Source organism: Vidua chalybeata, chromosome 14 (genome assembly GCF_026979565.1).
Source record: "Vidua chalybeata isolate OUT-0048 chromosome 14, bVidCha1 merged haplotype, whole genome shotgun sequence".
Classification (NCBI taxonomy): Eukaryota; Metazoa; Chordata; class Aves; order Passeriformes; family Viduidae; genus Vidua; species Vidua chalybeata.
The window spans coordinates 1,399,934-1,419,022 of NC_071543.1; the positions used below are offsets into that span (position 1 = coordinate 1,399,934).

General features: G+C 49.7%; 1 protein-coding gene across 1 annotated transcript in view; it reads right to left on the reverse strand.

The window, feature by feature from the left end:
• Positions 1 to 1,391: 1,391 nt before the first annotated feature.
• LOC128795319 (gamma-aminobutyric acid receptor subunit gamma-4) overlaps positions 1,392 to 19,089 on the reverse strand; it is a 36,059-nt gene continuing 18,361 nt past the window's right edge. The window contains exons 4-9 of the mRNA XM_053955997.1: positions 13,779 to 13,999; positions 13,288 to 13,370; positions 11,586 to 11,723; positions 9,968 to 10,120; positions 7,080 to 7,282; positions 1,392 to 5,991 (exon numbers count right to left, since the gene is read on the reverse strand). Of these exons, the coding sequence (XP_053811972.1) occupies positions 5,698 to 5,991; positions 7,080 to 7,282; positions 9,968 to 10,120; positions 11,586 to 11,723; positions 13,288 to 13,370; positions 13,779 to 13,999 (1,092 nt within the window). The 3' untranslated portion in view covers positions 1,392 to 5,697. The remainder of the gene's footprint in view (positions 5,992 to 7,079; positions 7,283 to 9,967; positions 10,121 to 11,585; positions 11,724 to 13,287; positions 13,371 to 13,778; positions 14,000 to 19,089) is intronic.

Consider the following 19,089-nt stretch of genomic DNA (forward strand, 5'->3'; position numbering starts at 1 on the left):
CATTGTTCTTACTGTCATAGAGGCTCAGATGGTGCCAGAAGTGTGGCTGGGACAGAGAGGGCCCAGACTCCATTATTTACTTTTTCTGACGACGTGGGTAGAAGGGGAAAAAACAAGTAGAGAGGGGTAAAATCGTGTCAAGCATCAACAACAACAGAAAACCAACTTGAAAGACCTGAGAGTCCTGACAGAAAATTGAGTGAATTTTCTCATGCACAATCCTTAAAAACAAAACAAAAAATCTGTTTTTTTTATTGGAGGTCTGCGGGCAATCGTGCATTTCCCCGGGGTGCCTGGGTTTCCTCACCCACTCTGGTGGCAACGCTGGGAACAAGGCGTGTTCCACCCCAGCCCTTCATGGGCTGCCAGAGGCTGCGTGGTGCTGCTGGGTGATGGGGCCATTTCTCCACGAGGGGAGGCAGCTCCTCTCCCATCCCGTGCAGGCAGGAGCGCTTGTAGCTCCCCCTTACCCTGAGGCACACAGCTTGGAACGTTTTTGGCCACTCTCCTTCTCCTTAAATTCAATCTTCCCAAGGCCTACGAATCTGAGGCATTAAGAGGAAGACAAATTATAATGAATGTATATTAGGAATATAAAAAGTAACGACTTAATATAACTTTCTCTTCTCCCCTTCCCTCCCCCTTCATGACCTCGTGTTTTTAACATTTCGGGAGCTGCTAAATCTTGGAGGGATACACGGTGTGCCAGGGAGAGGTGGAGGTGCTCCATTTGTGGGCTGGTGCCAAGCCAGGGGCCTCTGCCCCAGGGCGCTCAGAAAGCAGCACCTTCCCTCCCTGTGCCTCAGTGGTAAATAACACCACGGGCACTCAAAAGTGGGGAAGAAAGGGGGATAAAATGATTAAAAGGTTCAAGTGCCACAGATGTGGCTGCGTGGGCCCAGGGGCAAGAGGGTGGCGCTTGAGCGAGGCCTTCTCCAGAGCTGGGGCTGTCCTTTGGGTTATGATAGCTCCAAAAGTCACCAGCGTGAATGGAAATACAGAAAGGCTGAGAGAAACTCCACCAAATATTACTGCCAAACCCTCTCCACCCCAAGACACTGGGGGAAAACATCAGTTATTTTATTTACAGTGGCAGCAGGCTGAGGGGAACAAGCAAGGCCTTCTGCTTTAGCAATAATGACTTGAAATGGCTGAGACTGCTCCTGAGCAGCGCTGACTTGAAGCAACTCCTGCCTTTCTTAAAGAAAAACAACAAACCCAAAAATACCCACCACCCATCAAAAACATCAGTGACATTTTCCCCTACTTTCCAACAAGATAGTTTTCTCTGGAAATAAATAAATTCACTAGCTCCAGTAACCCCATCAGGAGAGGGGCAGGGGACAACTTTTACCCTTCTTACAAGGTGCAGACAGACAGTGGTAAGGATGGGCAGTGTATAATGTTGTTTATTATGTATAATAAGAAGCATCCAGAAATCTCAGTTAAGGACCAAGCCCCAGAGTGCCAGCCCCTGTACAAACACACAGTAACAAAATCCCTGTCCTGAAGAGCATACAGGCTAAAAATGGTTCCTTATGCGGCATAATTTGGAGGGGAAGAATAGGAATTGGAGGCAGAGAAATGAAAAATCAACCTTTTTCCTGATTTCCTTTTATATTCCAAACAAAGGCCACAAGACATGAATGCTGAGATCATAATTTCCAGTCCCCATCATTAGATACGAGGCTAGTGGAGTGATAGAATCACAGAATCATTTAGGTTGGAAAAGACCTTTTATGATCATTGTGTCCAGATGTAAATCTAACACTGCCAAGAGCTCCATTAAACCATCTCCCCAGGTGCTACATATTTTAAACACCCCCAGGGATGGTGACTCCACCTGGGCAGCCTGTTCCACAGCCTGACCACCCTTCCAATTATGAATTTTTCCCCAATATCCAACCGAAACCTGCCCTGGCACAACTAGAGTACGTTTTCTCTTTTCCTGTTTCTTGTTATCTGGGAGAAGAGACCGAGCCACCCCTCACCACACCGCCCTGTCAGGGAGTTGTAGAGAGCAGTAAGGTCTCCCCTGAGCCTCCCTGTCTCCAGGCTGAGCCCCTTTCCCAGCTCCCTCAGGCTCCCCTCATCGGGCTTGTGCTCCAGACCCTTGCAAACCTGACCCCAGGAGCTGAGGAGTGGCCTCACAGTGCCCAGCACAGAGGGACAGGTCACTGCCCCTGGGGTGTGTTTGTCTTCACCACGGCAGGGGGATGTGCAGGGCTGGGAACGGGACTTGCTGCTGCCTGGGAAGGGGAGGCAGGAGGTGAGGGAAGCCCAGTGCCCACTTGGCTGGTGAGGCTGCCAGCATAAAGCTCTTCCATCAAATTCCTGGGAAGGGGAGAATGTTGAAACCTCCACGAGAGGAGGAGGAGGAGGAGGAGGAGGCAGCACAGCCACTGAGTGCTTTGCAGCAGCCCCGGTGCCTCTGTCCTCCCTGCCCAGAGCAGCACAGCTCAGCCCCATGGGTTTGGTCTGTATCTAATGCCAGCCTAGGAGGGCACAGAGGGGCTCGACTCCCAGGGCCGTGCTGAGCAGGGCAGCTCCTGACTGCTGCATGTCTCTGTGCTCTGAGCTCCCTCCTGATAGCTGGAAAACCATTTTACAAGTAATCTGGAGCCTTGCAAAGTAATTCCACAAGAATGGCAGATTTTTCTTTTTGGCTTTTCTTAGCTTTCCCTTTTTTTTTTCTTTTTTTTTTTTTTTTTGGATACTATAGAAAATTAAAAACATGACTGAATATGTGCATGCCTTTATTTATTGTGCTATGGATGATGGGCACAGACTTCCCTAAGCCAAAAAGCCCCCTCCCTCCTCCTTCCCAGCCTTAGTAATCAGCTTCCTTGTGCTCCAGCCTACGCTAGACTATTTTCCTCTGTCAAATCCTCCATCATTGGTTAAATTACCTAGGTGTGTGTTGGCTTTATCTTTTTTTTTTGGCAAAATCTTACAATCTTTCAAGTCTACTTTGTCCTCTTAGGTTTTTGTACATCCTGTTTCTCTCCTGGCTGATTTTGTAAAAGGTCTAATTTCAACAAGCTGCTGCTCTCGGGGCTGAAGTCTGTTCTCCAGTGCCCATGATAATCATATGTGTTCACCAAGAGCTTTGAAGCTACAGCAAATCGCAGCAGTTCGGGCTCCATTGCACAGGGCTGTTAATTTTTCCCTTCCACCCTCCCTTTCTCAGCTGCTGCCCTTCCACATTTTGCTCCCTGTGCTCAGTGCAGCCTCCACTGCCTGCACACCTTTCAAGCCACCATCCTGTTGAGGAGGTATCTGGCACAGAGCCTGGTTTGCCACCGGGGCGTCCCCTCCCACACAGCCCCGACAGCTGCCTTCCCAAATGTGAGGCCGTGCTTCACTCAGAGTCTGTCGTGTGAGCCAGCTTTAATCTAGGATGCTCTTTCCTTTTGGCTCCCCGAAGAGATCACAGGACCCTGTTTAATCCAGCTCCCTGTTGGGGTAGGGCTGAGTCATAGGAGGTTTTTTTCTGTTGCTACATCTAATAACGCTTTGCTACTGGGAGCAGAACATCAGCCAGCTTGGCTGGGAGTCGGCACTGTCACCCAGCAGCTTCCCTTGTCTGCAAGTTGTTTTGATTCTTTTCTTAGACTTCTCCCTCTCTGTGTCTTTCTCTCTAAAACATTAATTTCCTCTAATTAGAGCCTCCTTAACAATTCTTTTTTCCCCCCTCTCCTCAGTTAATTTCCTCTAATTAGAACCTCCTTAATAATTCTTTTGCTAAATCAATTTCCTCAGTTAGAACCGCCCGCCACAATTTCTTTCCTCCCTTTCAAAAGCTGTCGGAGTAGCTAAGCAAATTATGCTTCTGAGTAACCTTTATCTCTTCCTTGGTATTTTAAAAGAACTGTAACAGGTTAGACAGGCACAATTTCCCCTTTCAGAGCTCTGCTGGTCTGACCCCATTAGGTTATACTTAGCTGAGTGTTGTACTATTGTATACTTAATAAGATGCTCTAGCTGTTCATCTGGAACCCAGGTAAGGCTGCATTTGTGAATGAATTAAACATGACACTTCATTATTCCGATCAGATTTAACAGTGTCAAAATCCCTCTTTAAACCAGACCAAATTGCTCTCCAAGAATATGTGAAACCTCCTGCCTCTGTTAGCTGTCCTGTGAGCCAGCCTTTCCTAACTTTTCCTCTGCAGCCATGCCAGCTTTCTTCTCCTGACAAGCCTTTTAAGTCCTATTTTTTTTTCCTAAAACATGCTGTTTTTAAAAAAAGATCTTTTTTGTTTCTAATTTACACAGTAAGTAACTATTAACGGCCCACTGCTTTTCACAATCATGCTGTGGGCCACATCAGCAGCTGGTGTAAATGGGGAGGCAGCCAGTTGACACATCATGGACCTTGGGCCTGAGTTTCCTCTTCTTTATTATGCAGTTTCTCCCCAGCTGAAACTGCGTTATGCACTTCTCCATCTCTTTAAGATGGGATCACCTCACTACATTTGTCCTTCTTAAAATCCATCAAGGACAACTCACTCCATGTCCTGATTTTATGAGGAAACAGGCCAAGTGATGATGGCAACCGGGAGGGGTCATCAGTTAGAGTGAAAACTCTTGTTTTGTGCAGTTATGAGAAAAATAAAGAAGGGAACACATCTGAGCTGCAGGAATGCACTGGAAGCTGTGTGCTCCCTTTCCTGTACCCCTTCCTCAGGTTGGCACCGACCACCCAACACAGATCTGATGGCATCAACGAGTGTCACTGCGTGGGACAGCGCTGTCCCTCTGTGATTCGCAGCCCATGTGGACAGGCCAAAGAGAACTACCTCACAACAGGCTCAGGAGGCTTCTTCTGGCCCTTCTCACAAGGTCTTCCCCCCTCTTTTGGCTATGCCCAACTGCAAAGCCTGCTCCGAGTCCTGGTCTCACAGCAGAAATGTCGCCGTGGGCCCTGAAGAGCCTGCTCCAGTAAGGCAGGTGGGCCCTTCCAGCTCGTGAAGTGCTTTTCATCACTGTCGGATGGGAATCAGCAGTGCCTCAGTGGGTGGGTGTCCTGGAGTGATCCGTGAGAAATGCTTCATAGATACTCTGCGGGGAGCTGGGGGAGGCTTGCAGCAACTCCATCCTCGTCAGTGCCACCATCAGATGTCTGGGCAGGCCCAAAACGTTTCAGCCAAGCCCAGCTACTGTGGGAAAGCTGCACTGCTGTCCTTTTCCACACTATTTCCTTCTGACCTTTCCGAGCTTCTAGCAGCCCACAAAGTCTGTTCTGGTGGAAGTGGTGCAGAAGTCGCAAGATGTATTTTATTTCCTTTGCAGTCTTGTTAACTGTGCAGAAAACTCCATTTGCCATCACTTCCCTTGAAATTTCGGAGTAGGATTGGATGGAAAAATGAAATGCATTAAGGGTCTTTTTTGACAAAATCCCTAATGCTTGAGATGGGATGTTTTTGGGTAATCTTACAAGGAGTACAATGCTGGTGGTGTTGGAGAGAGGGGTGTCTGGGGAAGGGTAGATTCTCTAAAAAGATTATGTTAGAAGGCTAAAAAAAAAAGCTGTTTGGTCTTCTCAGAAGAGATGAGAGAGCAGGAAGAGGGAATCACCAGGTCGGGTTGTTCAGACTGACAGCTGACTACAACAGGAGAGACGCTGTTCTCTATGCTCCTCAAGAAGCCCCTCTTGCTGGTGCCCTGTCCATTCCAGCTGAGGACGACGGGGGGCTAGAGATAGAGATAGGCAATCCAGTAGACGATGTTGAAGAGCAGGAAGGCGGTGGGGAAGAAGACGCGGGAGTAGGAGTCCAGGCGGGATATGTGGATGCGGATCCTCCCCTCCCGCCACATTCCCGTCTGACAGTCCTCGATGCAGCAGAAGAACCTCTCACACTCCTTTCCCTCCAGGCACGGCGAGCCGGGCTCGTCATCCTCATCCTCCTCTATCTCCGGGGGCCAGTGCATGATGTGGTTGATGTTGATGGTGGTGAAGGTTGGCATCACCTGTGCACCAGCAGGTGGCTGTGAGGGGGAGAGGCAGGCAGGTTAAAGGGGAGGAAAAGGCAACAAAACATGTTCTGGACATCATCCCCCACCCAGCTGGCAAGAGATCAGATCATCATGGGTGCAGTTCAGTGGAGGGGGATGACTGATCATCCCCAGTCTCTGCACCTGGTTGTGAATCACCACTTTTGGGGAACTGGCAGCTCCCTGCATGACTGTGAGTGTTGTCCCTGGCACCTCAGGGCACAGCCCTACTCAGCAAAGTCTGATTGCACTGATTGCCCATCTGTGCCAATAACAGTCAGTGCAGAAACACGACCTGTTCGATCTGTTCTGGCCTCTTCCCTCATTCCCCTGAGCTCAGCTGCCTCTGAAGACACAGCACACAGCCCAGATGTGTCTGCTGGTTGCTGCCTGTTACTGGAGAAAAGCTGGGGAAAGGCTGTGTGTGGCTCGTCATGAGCCTCATGGAAGAGCTCTGTCCACCCTGGGATATGAGGGTGGGGGGGATGTGCTGGGAAATGAGCCTGGCCCAGAAGAGATATGTCTTTTTCTGTTTCAGTTCTGCCCCAGGTCAGAGGCCTCTTTCAGTTCATGTGTCAGAAGTATCTGCCATGAGCTAGGGCAGATCTCATGGTAGAGGATGAGGATGAAGAGAATGAAGACTGCCATGGGCTCACTATCCTCACACTCAGGAGGTCTCCTGATGGACGACCACAAAGGAAAGTCGGTTTCTGCATCTCTGTGACCTAAGATACCTCTGTAATCCAGAGATCAAACTGACACAGGTGTCTTAAAGCGGCATTTACATTCAGTCATGTGAGTCATTCTAAACTGTTCTGATAAGCTCTCCAGCAATTCTGAAGGGAGCACAGGGTACCTGGCTCTGACAGGGGCTTCCTTGTTTTAAGGGAGCCTCAGCTGCTTTTTCTGGTTGTGTCTCACCTCTCAGACCCAGCACACAGAGTGGTCTGAAGACTGGGTGAACTCAGTATGGGTCAGGCCCTAAAGCCACATCAGTAGTTTCCAATGCAGGCTCAGGAAGGATATTTTTAAATAGCTTGGGGTTGTAACAGCATCCACCTCTGCTGGCCCCTCTGACCCACCAGCCTGGCTTTCCTGTGGCTGTGCTCCAGTGGTTTCTTGTTTCCCACCAGGTAGTTGAGCGTGGCGTACTCCATGAGAGCGGCGAAGACGAAGATGAAGCACACAGAGACAAAGAGGTCCATGGCTGTGATGTAGGAAACACGGGGGAGGTGCTTGCGGGAGATGGTGCTCAGGGTGGTCATGGTGAGCACAGTCGTGATACCTAAGAGAGAACACAGCTGGCTTAAGTACCGACAAGGAGTGCATCTGTCTTCTACACGCATCCACGCCTCAGAACACCCCCCTTTCCCCTCTGCTCTGATTGTCTGGTCCCATTTTGGCTCTGCTCAGCCAGACTCTGGTCTCGAGGAACCCTTTGACAATGCTCTGTGAAAAGGAATGATGTTCAAAAGTGTGTTATCACACTGATCATCAATGTGGACTGGTAAAGGAGTGGGAAATCCAGACTCTATGTGAGGCTGGGTTGGTCAGGCAGGGCTTGCCCTCACCTCCTGTCCTCCCTGTGCCTCACCACAGCTTCTAGAAGGATCTGTTCCACAATCTTCCCAGGCACAGAGGGGAGGCTGACAGGTCTGTAGTTCCTGGGGTCCTCCTTTCTACCCTTTGAAAAAACGGGTGCAGTGTTTCCCCTTTTCTGGTTACTGCCATGACTTTTCAAGTATCATGGAGAGTGGCTTGGAAACCACATCAGCCGTGCACTGGGATGTATCTTGTCAGGTCCCATAGACTTATTCAGGTTCTTCAGGTGGTCTCAAAGCTGATCTTCTCTTGCAGTGAGAGGGACTTTGCTGCTCCAGTCCCTGTCTTGCAGTCCACCCACTGTGGAATGTGGGGAGAGAGGCTGCCAGTGAAGACTGAGGCAAAAAAGTACCTCAGACTCCTTCTCATCCATTTTTTACCAGTTTGCCAGTTGTATTCAACTTGCTTTGACCTTCCTTTTCTGGCTGACAAACCTGGAGAAGCCCATGTTAGTATCCTCTGCATCCCTAACCCCATCCCTACACAACTGGGCAGTGTCCCTGTACTCCTTCCAGGATATCTGGCCCTGCTTCCACTGCCTGTGTATGTCCTTTTCGCCCTTTAGTCTGACCAGAAGCTCTAGAGACATCCATGCTGGTCTCTTCCTTTCCTGATTTCTTACACCTGGGTATTGAGAGCCCTTGTGCTCTTTGGCAAATGTCCTGAAAAATCTGCCAGTGCTGTTCTGCTCCCTGGTCATCAGGCTGTCCTGTAGCAGATACCAATCCCAAGGTTCCCTTTATTTCCTTGGTCCTATTCCATAAATTTTCAATCTGCTCCTGGCTATTCTTCAGAGACAACTGTTCACAATCTATGCATTCCTTGATGCAGCGGGCAAGTGCGTAGGAGGTGATAAGGAATTTCTTTTGACATGAGTGGGGCTTGGAATTGTTTTTGCAGGAGCAGCAATGGCCATGTTTCTGCTTCCAGAGATGAAGTGTCAGGAGCCAACAAAGGATCAGCTACAGGACTTGGTACTGTGATCTCATCCACTGATTTTCAGGATGTGGGGAAGGAACAGAAGTCCACCTGTTTCTCCTTCTCTAGCATCCACCTACATCCACCTGCCACCGTTTCCTGAGGTCACCTCAGTGGCTCTGGGGGTGAGCATGGCAAAAGATTTTCGTGTTTTCCCACCGTACTTTCATTAGCAGATGTGATGTGACTTCCCATGTTTTTGAAGTGCCAGTGGAACCGGTCCAGTTTATATCTCCCTAATGTAGGCTGGCAGGCTCGAAATGTGCTGGGGCTCATTTGTATTAAGTACAACAGGGGCTGTGGAAAGAATACATTATTCTTCATGGGCTGTAGTCCCTTCCCATAGAGAGGGGCCCCTCTCCTGGGGAAACTTGCCTTTGATTTTTGAGACAGTCACTGGAGCCCTGCACATTTTCCTCTTGCTGTTTATTCCTTTACCAGCTGCAGACTGTGGCACACCCTCACCTTCATTGGAAATGACACCTTCCTCTTCCTCCTCCCTCCATGAGCACCAAACTAATTAATTTTGAGAGGGATGGGTCATCATGGATGGGCTCTGAATAGCTGATGGCCCGTCCTCTCCTCTCCATCCCCACAGAGACCTGCAGGCACGGCTGGGAATGCTACCTCCAATTAAAGGCAAAGTCAGCGGGGCTGATAGGAAGGACAGCACCGGGAATCACAGCTTGCTGCAAAATTCAGATATAGCCAAAAAGTACTAAAGACTGCAAAGATGTCCCCAGCACCCATCAGAGCAGCATTCAATCAACAGAAGCGTTTCTCCTGCCTCAAGGAGCCACTGCAGTTTGCTGAGAAAATCTAAACAACAGGCAGAGCTGTTGTCACTCTCTGGGTCCTCTGGGGTGACTGACAGAAAAAGGTTGTACCTACAGAACTTCCAGCTTCTGCCAGAGCCTGGGGCTCTGTGGATGCAGCCAAGCAACTTTGCCCATTAACCCTACAACCTTCCTGTCAGCAGCCCTAGCCAGAAGCCTTGAAAAGTTGTGAGGAAACGTGGAAAATGTGCATGTGACAGGAGCCCGGTGGGCAGCACTGCAATGCCACAGCTCCGCCCTTCTCTCTCCCTTTTGGTGCATGAGAACATCCCAGTGTCAGCTTGGAAAAGGCCATGCTTGGGTTTCAGATGGAGCCATGAGAGTGAGGTGCTCTCCTGAGGTAATCCAGCAGCCCAAGCCAGCACAGCTGGAGATTTGGTTGAGCTGTGGAGTGTTACACACACAGGAAGCTGAAGGAGTGGAATGCTCTCTGGTAAGCTCAAAAATGCCGAAAAATGGCAAAGTGCTTCAGGAGATTTTGTAGTCCAACACTGCCAGTCTGCTTGCCTGGCAGAGTTTGACAAGCATCAGACATGCATCATCCTGTCTCTTACCCAGAGATGTCCTGGCTGGCGTAGAGTCTCTCTTGATCCAGAAGGAAACCCAGGAAAGAACAACAGTGAGGATGCAGGGAATGTAGGTCTGAATGGCAAAGTAACCCATACGTCTGCTTAGGTCAAAAGAAACTGTCATCACCATGTACTCCCCTAGGAAACAGCAACAGACATTGGCATCACAACCTGAGGCTTCCTAAAGCAGAAAAATCAGCAAAATTTCAGAATCTGGAGTTTCTGGTGAGGCTTTTTCATTGCTTTAAGTGCCTGTCCATCTGGTTTGGTAGCTGCCCAGATTGTTAACTTCACATAGCTGGCAGAGTAGGTTTGGTGACTCACTGGTTTTCTTACTAGTGGATTCTGTGGCTACATGGCTGGCTCTGTAGCTGTCCTGCTTGATGTCTTTGTGACTAATTTAAGGGCTGACTTTGTGGTTGCCCACTGGCTGTTTGCCTGGCTGTCCATATGGCTACCAGGCTGCATTCGTACTGGCCTGGCTAAGGACACTGAAAAGCACACAGTTTGGACAATTTTCAGGGGAGGAACTACAGAGAGCATTTATCTTCAGCTGACTGCTGCAAGGGTTTCTTTTCTATAGAAGCTCTTTGGCTGTAACAGGCTGCATGGCCTGGCTTGCTAACGAACTACCTGAGCTGTGACAAAGGAGGTGACCTTCAATCACTTCCACTGAGAGTCTGGTTCTGCCTCTGGAAAAGACATGTGGTGCTGTACATCCTAATTGCTCATTTGGCAACTTACAGTGGTGGCTCTTTCTTTTTTCAGAGGCTCACAGTGAGTATTGGAAGAAAGCCACCTGACAGCTCTGGGGTTAAGATGAGGCTTGCAAGCAATTACCAAAAAAAAGAGAATTACAAACATCAGAGGGCCACTGGTGCATTCAAGACACTTTCACTTCTTGTCCCAGTTTGTGCTGCCTTTCTACCCTGGCTGCCACTGTTGAGAGCAGCAGCTTCCTGCAGAGTAGGAGAAGCACTGCTCCTTGCTGTTTCAGAGGGCTTAAAAGTATGAGCTCACCCCACCTTCAGGAATCCAGAGGCTTTCCTCAGTTGTCTGTGGGAAGGAAAGGGGATGTGAGCTATTATGAGGAGGAGGAGGAGGAGGAGCTGAAGGGCTTCCATTATTTAGTTTCTTCACACATGCAGCCTTGTCCCTGTCTCTTACAGCACAGTTCAGGTGTTCATCAGCCTGACATGAGTTTACAGAAGGAAAGATCGAGACCTGCAAGTTCTGATTTCTCCAGCTCCCGTTCCAATCATAAGCATCACCCAGAGATTACACAGCATGCACACATTGCAACAAGAGGGGATTTAAGTTCCCTCTCCTCTCCCTTCTGACCCTTTGATTAGGGATAGCTTCATTCACATCAGCACTGTCACCCCGAAGTTCACAGATGTCAGTGGTTCTGGTCTCTCCTTGCTCCATCTTCCTCTCACACCCTTCATCCCTGTCACTTCTGCAGCCTCTAGCCAAGCTCCATCCCTTCATTTTTGACTTTTTTCTCTGACCGTGCTGTTGTAACTTCCCTTCCCCACTGCTCGGCCTCCCACCAGGTCTCCAGCACAGTGGTGCTCCTGTGGGCTGCCTCCCCTTGCCTCACCTGCCCCGGTCCTGAGGACTTCCGAGGTGTTCCTCAGCCCCGTGAAGTCGAACTGGTAGAGCCTCCAGGTGCGCTGGTCAGAGACCTCGATGGAGTAGCGTCTCCAGCGATAGACAATCTCCTCCCGAGGGTATCCATCTGGGAAAATCCATCCACGGACATCAGTGGAACAGTATGCCATGCACCCCCACCTCGGGCACCACCCCGGCTGCAAAAGCAGGGGCACCTCAGCAGAGCTGTGCTGCAAACACCAACCCTTCAGGCAGGTGTTTCTGGTGCCTTTTGTTTAGATTCCCTGTGGCATTCCCACGTGGAATGGGAGTAGGGACTGCATCTCCCCTCATGGGCTGCTTCAGATCCTGGGGATGGGGAAGGCACTGCCAGAAAGAAAGCACTGCCAGGAACAGAGCCTTTCTAAGGACTGCACTGCTGGGAATGAGATGTGGGTCGGTCCAAGAGGAATCTGCTGGTTTGACGGTGGCAGGGCAATGGAACAGTGTGTCCAGGGAGGTTGTGGAGTCTCCCTCCCCTGATTCTGGAGTCAAAACTCTGGATTCAAAACCCCACCTGGCTGCATTCCTGTGTAACCTGCTCTAGGTGATGCTGCCTGCTAGTGGGACTGTTCTAGAAGATCTCCAAAGGCCCCTTCCAGCCCCGACTCTTCTTTGATTCTGGGATTCCACCAGCCTGAAAGCTTTAAGGGTTTTAGCTCTCTGGGGCAGCCAGCACCTCATGAGTGCCATCCCAGCCATGAGTACACTGGGAATCCAAAGCTGCCAGCATGGCTCTGGCTGCTCTGTGTGCTCCCTGTACCTCTTGCCCTGGGAGCTGATCTTGGAGAAGAAGGGGTGCACTTTCCATGGAGAAGAAAACCTGGCCCTGCAGGCTGCAGCACAGCTTCTCCTGCCTCTGGCTTTCTTGATAAAGAAACAAGCCTGCTGTGAAGCAGGGACCTAGGAGAAAGTCCCTTGGAGGAGGATGGAGTAAGAGCTTGGCAGCTAACTAACAGTGTGTTTCTAATTATCAAGCATGTACGGCATGCACCGCTAATTAGCAAAGATGAGGGGTGGTGGGAGATGAAGGGATGAGATCTCCCCAGCATGCTGCCTCCTTCTGAAGCACCTCAGAGCTCTGAGCTGCATCTCTTCAGTGGCAGGGGAAGCAGGAGAACCCGAGCTCAGATGATTAAATCAGATTTCCCACCCACGCACGAGGACAGGGATCTCTTGGTGCAGAAAGGCTGCCTGCAAAATTACCAGAGATGTGATAACATCAGAACCCTCTCTGCTGAAGAGTCTGCATGAGTAGTGACTGAGAGGGGAGGTCTGAGTAACCCTCCTTTGGAGCAGAACGTTTCCAGACCTCACTCAGAGAGTGGGAGAAGGGGGAAGATGCAAGGCAGGACGGGTGCCATTTGTCCACCGGAATTTATCCATGTTCTGTCTGGAGTGACCAGAAGGTCAGTGAAATAATCTCCTCCAACATCCACCCAAATTAAGGAGAAACTCAGAGATGTTGTGAATCTGTCTCTGACGACCTCTGCTAGCCCAGGAGTGGGAGATTCTTCACGTCAGGAAGGGTGCCATAGAAATTAAGTGAAAAAATGTAGCTAAAAGGGAGGGTGGTTTCCCCAGAAAAGTATCACTGCACTGAGGTTTCTCTGCTCACCTTCTAAAGCTATCTTTGAAATATGTATACTCACAACTGGAAAAAACCAAAGGGCAGGAGTGAGTGTCCATTGGGAAATTCTGCAGCTGGAGCAGACATTCAGCCTCGATTGTCAGCCTGAGACAGGGGGAGAAAGAGAAAGAGATTTTGAGCTGGTGAAGATGGTTTGATTCCAACACCTAAATGTGACAGAGGCATTCTCACTTCCTTGAGAACTAATTTGCTGAAGATCAGTCTGTTTTCAGGAACATTCCAAACCAAAAATATATGTTTGGATATTTTCAAGGTGAGGAAAACCATGTAAGCTTCACCTTCAAAAAGCCCTTCTGTTAAGTCAACTTTTCAGATCTGTTTATGAAAGTGAGAAGTTATAGGAACAAAGAGCCCATAAAATAAATAAACAAATGTTTATTAACAGAATAAAACAGCTGGACTGACCAAGACAACACTTGAAAGGATTTTAGTTCAGGGAACCACTTGAGCATCTCTCTGTTCCCTCCCCTCAGCAGAGCCTCCTGGACGTACCTGAGAGTGTAGAGCACTTTTCCATCGTTCCAGATGCGGAGGAGCTGATTAGGAGTGGTTATCCAGTGGGAATCAGCCCGTTTGGAGTTCCTGAAGAAGGTGTCGGGGATCCAGATGCGGCTCACCATGTTGGTGTTCAGCGTCAGCGCCTTCAGGGTGCTGTTGAACCGCAGGCGCCGGTCGTACCACGTCTGAGCAAAGAAGATGTCAATGGTGTATTCCTGGGAAGGATGAGGAAGAATGGGATGTTCTGAGAGGGATTCAGGCCAAGCAGAGCCTGCTGCTCTGGTCTGCAGGAAGGCACAGCCAGAACGTTTATTTTCTCGGTCTGGGAGACGGTGTTGGTGGCCTCTGACACCTCTCCAGGCTCACCATTAGCTCACAGCCAGGACATCCATGGCACACTTAGGAAGAGCCAAAGACTCTGTGTTTGCTGCTGGGCTGAGCCTGGCCCTTGCCTGGAAAACCAGGACCATACAAACAAGACCTTGGGCTTCCTCTTGGCAGACAACTCAATACTCCTTTTAAGCACAGGCGTGGAGGGGCAGTGTGGACGTTGGCTGAATCCAGCCTCAAGTTCAGCTCCACCTTTCAATCACAGGCAGGGAAAGCTGCTCACCAGCTTAGCAGAGAAGGCAAGCAGACAGCTCTTTCTGTTATTTATTGGGGTACAGCCCAGTCCTGTTCCACACACCTGATTTGTACAGAGAGCAATAGTAGCGCTGTGCATAAATCCCTTGCTACAGGACTTACACTGCAAAGGGTTCATATGAAAACTCAGAGCACTCTGGGTCCTTGGGTGGATACTCCTTGCTGGAGATCAGAAAAGAAAGCTGGGGCTGCATGGTCCCAGCTCTGGGTGCAACCAGTTAAACATCCTGAGTCTTTTTTCACTGACAGAAGAGAGATTTTCCACTGTAACAAGGACCTCCAGTTTTGGTAAGAGAGTGTGTCCTAGCTCATGGATAACTGGCAGTTCTGAGAGGCAGCTCCTGCCTGGATTGGACTGGCAGTAGCCCACACTATTAGCCCACCACTCTGCTGCTCACTGCTTCAACTCCGTTTGCTCCTTAAACTCTCTTTCAGCCTGCTTGAGAAGGTGCTAATTAATGCCATGCAGGAACAAGTCTGGCACTCAGCAGCTGTCTGAACCAGACCCCAGATCCAGTTCCACCAGTTAGTCACCTGCTCCTGGTAGCTCCTGATGAAACTGTTGGTCCCTTTCACTCCTGTTGAACCTGCATGACCCCCACTGCCTCCCTCTCTTTTGTGTGCAGAGATGAAGAAAGTCTGACTTTGCCATCCCTCCCTCTCACTCTCCTCCTCCCTCTATTGATTTATCTCGGTGGAATTTTTATGACTGCAGCACATCCTCCCCGCGCTGCCCTCGCTGCTGGTTCAGAGCCGGCTCCTCCAGCCGTGCTGCTAAAATAGCCGCAGCACTCCCTCGGACAGCGTGTCCTGCGGGGGGCGGGCAGGGCAGGGCACAGCACGGGCCCCACTTCATCCTCCTCGCCCTCGCTCCCCTGGCGGCCAGCAGAGAGGAGCGATGGGTCCCCAGCATGTCCCTTGCATAGGAATGAGGTGGTGAGGGAAGAGCTTTTGCCATCAGACAGCCGAGTCACTCTCTGGGCTGATGCTCCAGCCGGGTTGGACACGGGGATGAGCAAAGGTGACAGGGACAGGGTCCTAATGGATGTCTGAGGAGAATGGGGACAGGTGCAGCACGGTCAGAGGGGTGGCTTTGCCTCCACAGTTCATTCAAAGCAGACACGAGCAGACACAGAGGTAAGGACAGCAGCAGCCCTCAGGCCAAGTGCACAGGCATGGCCACTGCCCAGACCCAGGGGGTTGGGAGAGCCCATCCCAGCACCTGAATGTGCTGGATCACACCAGGCACTGCTTGGACATAGGGTATGTGGTGATGGAGACATGTAAAAATGTGAAATAAAGGTAGCACTGGCGCAGTGTTGGGGCCAAAATAGCACAATATTTGACATATTCTCCCCCATCACTGCACACCCCGTTTGAGTTCATGTGAGTTTACATAGCTCCTCCTAAGTTATATCTCTGGTGTAGGAGAAAGCAACAAAAACTGCAGTGATAAATTCATGTTTGATGTCACTATCCGTGTTTAACTCCCAGCTGGAGTTGCTGGTGACATCTCACTTCTGGGTGGTTGCTCAGTTGTGTCCTGCCTTAAAGTTCAGCACTCAAGTCTGGGATAATCAATGCTAACACCCTGGAAGAGTGGAGGGTCAGCTATCCCAGGGGCTCAGCATTTGTTGTCAAGCCCAGATTTTCAGGAGGGATCAGCATTAAAGAGCTCCTCTTGAGCCATTCATAGCCAGCCTTTGCAAAAGGTTGGTGCACAAGTCATTCAGATCTTCTGAAAAATCGGAGCTGTTATTGTCACTGTCCTGTGGTTTGATCTCATTTCAGTGGCTATTATTAGCACAGCTACTCACAAGGCAGAACTTGGGAGCTGAGCTGGCTCCCTTGCCTCTCTGTAGGGAGCCCATTGGGAAATTCTGGCATTTACAAATATATTTTCTTTCAGAATTATCTGAGGCAAGATTTACACAAAAGTGCTCTGGCCTTTGGGAGGACTTTCACCCTTCCAACTTCCTCCTCCAAGTGAGTGAGCAGCTGTGTGGCTGAGCTGCCCACTGGGGTTAAACCACAACAGCTCCTGAAGAATTCAGCGCCCATTCCCATCAGGAATCCCCAGTGATGCTGAGGAACCTTGCGTGGCTGGGCTTCTGCACTGATCAGCTCTGGGATGGTGCTCAGAGCCCTCTCTGGGCGTTACCGAGATCCCACTTAGCTGTAGGCATCTGCCAAGGTGGTTAAAACAGGAGGTGTTTGACCATGAGTTTCCTACAGCCTTTGTGGGGGGGGTGGGTAGGGACTTCTGGAGGGGGATCTCAATATGAAGCAGTCCAAGTTGTGTTCTGGAAATACCTCTTACTCTTCCTGACCTTGGGAGAGTCCACTGATCAAAGCTGAGTAGCTGGAGTTGGGCAGGATGAGCTCAGCCCCTAGAACTCAGGGCACTGTTTCTCGATCTCCTGCTCCCCTGTAGCTTTTCCCTGCCCCTGACACTCAGCCATTAGAAAGAGGCTTCTCAATGCCTCGATTTCCCCATGTGGAAAAGGGTTATTGTAAAATACGCCCCCACCATTACTGTACCATCTGCTGTGCAGCACATGGAGGTTGTTAGCGTCTCTGTGAAGGCACAGGCATTTTTAGTGTTTTTAACAGAAGGAGCTAACGAAGGAAGGAGGAATTGCTTTAACAGTTTGGCCACACCATTTGGATCACACGTGGGGTAGCACACACATGTTGGCACACATGCAATATTACGTCAACTTTCAGTCATGAAATAATAAATCAAGCTCCCCACGAGGCAAACCCAGAGGGCTGCCTACCCTAAATACTGTCGTGTGAGTCTGTCCCGTGCTAAGGGATGCCCTGCAGGGCTGCCTCTGCTGCTGAGTGTGCTCCAGCCCAGCCCTTCAGCAAGTCCCTGCTGGCCCTGGGGCACTGTCACCACCTGGCACTGCAGCACATCCCTGAGCAGCCCTGGCTTTCCTCATGTGGGCAGCACAGACGCTGGTGGAAACACAGTTCCAGAGAATGGCATAACCTGAAAACATTTAATGGCAAGAATGGTGTTCGGTGAAAGAGCATTTGAATGAAAGGAAATAAAAGGATGGGGAGCTGATAGGGGTATTTCATATTGGGAGGAAAAAAAGTAACAACAAAAAGATTTTATTGCGCTCTCAAACCCTTTCAGTTTTCAAAAGCTATGACCTTGCTGTGTGAAAAGTCATTTCTAAGAAAACCCCAAACATTTTCAATCCAAAAGAAAAGTGATTTGTTCAGAAATCAGCCTGTCCCCGGCACGGGAGAGCTGGGAGCTGGCCTCGTGTGCTACCCTGAGGCCTGCTCCTTGGGTTATCTCTGCTGCTCTGCCCTCACACATGGGGAATCAGCCCATATTTCCAGTCAGATTTGGCTTTAGGAACTCTGCTCTGGACCAAGTTCCACCCTGGGTTCAGAGAAAATGTAATTTAGTGCTACTGAGTTTCAGAACAACAGCTTAAACTCACGGGGTTTGCATGACAAGACTTGAAGTGAACAGTGTGTGCTTTCAGGTTACCTTCCACACCAAATAAGCACAGCTGGGCTCTGCCAAAGCATCCTTTTCAAATGGCTTTTATCAAGTTTGTGTGTTCAGTTCAGCTGACCCCTCTCAAGAGTGCAATTAGTGGGATTCAGAGGGGCTAAGACCCTGTGGTTCCTCTGTTCCATTTATGAGCTTCTTTTTCTGTGTTAAGAGCTCAGCCTTCTGCCAAATGCCAAAGAGAGGAGCAAAGCCATGAGATGAACATGTCGTAGATGGCCTCCTAAATGAGGATAAAATGAAGTATTTAAATGTGGTTTTTGCAACTTCACTTGTATTCAACAGCAACAAGAAAACCTCTGAACAAAGGGCTCAGAGACCTGGAAACACCTTCCTCAGTTTTCCTCTGCTGCAGAGATCGTTTAGTCTTTTCCAACTCAGAATACTCAGTGAAAAATCCTAAATAACAGTGGGGCTGAGAGATTAATATCCTAGACAGTCACTTTCTAGCTTTCGTTGTTCTGATATTCATTTTTACTCATAGAGCTCCCCTCCCTCTTCACCTCCAAGCAAATCCCTCGCTGCAGGCCAATAAAGCAGGCTGCTTTCCTGGGAAGCAGGGACAGCATTTCAGGTGCTCTGACGTGAATGTGATGTGTCCCTGCTGTCAATCACGCAGCCAAGCAAAGCAAAGTTTGTCACAGGCAAACTCTTAGGGATGCTGCAATTCAGGAAATTCTCGGTTCTTTCCTGGAGGAGACCCAGAAATGGGGTGGTTTTTTTTTCAAAGGCTGTGTGTTCACCATGTCCACACCCCCACAGCTCTGCCCAGATGAGAATTTTCCTCTCCAGGACACCCCACACACCCTCCCAGCCTGCAAACATCTCAGACAAATCCTGGGTTGCACCACACATGTGTCTCCACATCCCAGGGAACACATTCAACAATAGTAAAAAGTCTGGAGATGCCTTCAGGATTAAATAAATAACCTAAGTAAGGTAACTGTATTTTAGAATTATCTTGACATCTGAATGCACCACTTCTTGTCCCCACAGCTGGTGGGCAGGGAGGTGCTGCTGGGCATGACATGTGCAAGCCCTCAGAGGGCAGCCAGCAGAGGGGACAGATACCAACAGCACGTGCTGTGCCTGACACCCACCACTCCAGGGACTGGCTGGGCA